This window comes from Bidens hawaiensis, unplaced genomic scaffold (genome assembly GCF_021521415.1).
Source record: "Bidens hawaiensis isolate Kalapana, Puna unplaced genomic scaffold, B.hawaiensis_p1.1 tig00023656_1, whole genome shotgun sequence".
Taxonomy (NCBI): Eukaryota; Viridiplantae; Streptophyta; class Magnoliopsida; order Asterales; family Asteraceae; genus Bidens; species Bidens hawaiensis.
The window spans coordinates 112,463-113,617 of NW_027493716.1; the positions used below are offsets into that span (position 1 = coordinate 112,463).

At 38.4% G+C, this 1,155-nt stretch overlaps 1 protein-coding gene across 1 annotated transcript; it reads left to right on the top strand.

Moving 5' to 3' along the window:
* Positions 1–577: 577 nt before the first annotated feature.
* Positions 578–952, top strand: LOC143567858 (uncharacterized). Its single transcript, XM_077054155.1, has one exon. It carries the CDS (start codon positions 578–580, stop codon positions 950–952), a length of 375 nt encoding a protein of 124 aa, XP_076910270.1.
* The last annotated feature ends 203 nt before the right edge of the window (positions 953–1,155 follow it).

A 1,155-nucleotide genomic window follows, 5' to 3' on the forward strand; every position in this document is an offset into this window, starting at 1 on the left:
CGATCGTTTTTCCGTCCCTATAACCTATATTTCCTTGCGCCCATCCTACTACCTTCAAAAATACCATAATCGTGTGCACTTTGCTCGTAATCTGATCCAAACTGAGTCAAAGAAGTTGTCGTCTTCGTTACCAGGGTTTCAGCGAAGATATTACACACGAAGTTACTCTTGGCGAAGTTAACCCGCCCAGGGCGAAGTTGTTAATTGAAAAACTAGATATATAGCAAAGTTATTTGACATTAATTAACTTCGCCCTAAGAGAAGTTAATCCTTAGGCGAAGTTAAACTTACTTCGCCTGTCACTGTTCACAGACCTAGGTTGACATACCTTGAGTCCTCGTTTCGGTAAAATATGACTTCGATAAACATCACTGAATTGACAAAGATGGAGGTTGAATCTGGGTCAGGGACTAAAGCTCCAAAGTTACTTAAAGGCACTGATTTTGTTGATTGGAAAGACAGATTCGAGCAATACGTGAAGTACCAGGATGTAAAGATGTGGGTATGTATTCAGGATGGTTATATTCCTCAGACAACATAATTTGAAGGTCGTGAGCAACTAATGAAGTATAATAACATGGAGGATGATGAGAAGAAGATGTATGAAACAGAAAGTAAAGCATTAGCAACAATAACCATGGCACTGCCTCAAGAGATTCTACATACGTTCAGGAAGTACAAGTCTGCTAGAGAGTTGTGGGAAGCGTTGGAAAACCGTTATGAAGGAAATGTGGGAATTCGAAACTCAAAGACAAAATTGTTGAAAACTCAATTCTCGGTGTTCAAGTACTTTAATAATGAACCACTTGATGACATCCTTACAAGATACTATCATCTGATGACCGAGTTGGACAATTACTCCATAGAGTATACTAAGAGTGAGATTGTAGAAAAACATCTGGGCTCTTCCACCAAAATAGGAGATGTACACAGTTTTGATGAAATAAGATAAATAGTTTGAAAGTTTTTATTTGGAAAAGGTGGTCAAAAAGATACGTACCTATGAACTTAATATGATAAGGAAAGAGACGCCTACTGATCAGGTGCAAGATCCGAGAATGTATGGTGCATAAGGTTCTCCAAACTCAAGCTCTAAAACAAAATCACCTGCTTATTACTCAGGTGGTGAAACAAACTCTACTCAAGATGGTCATA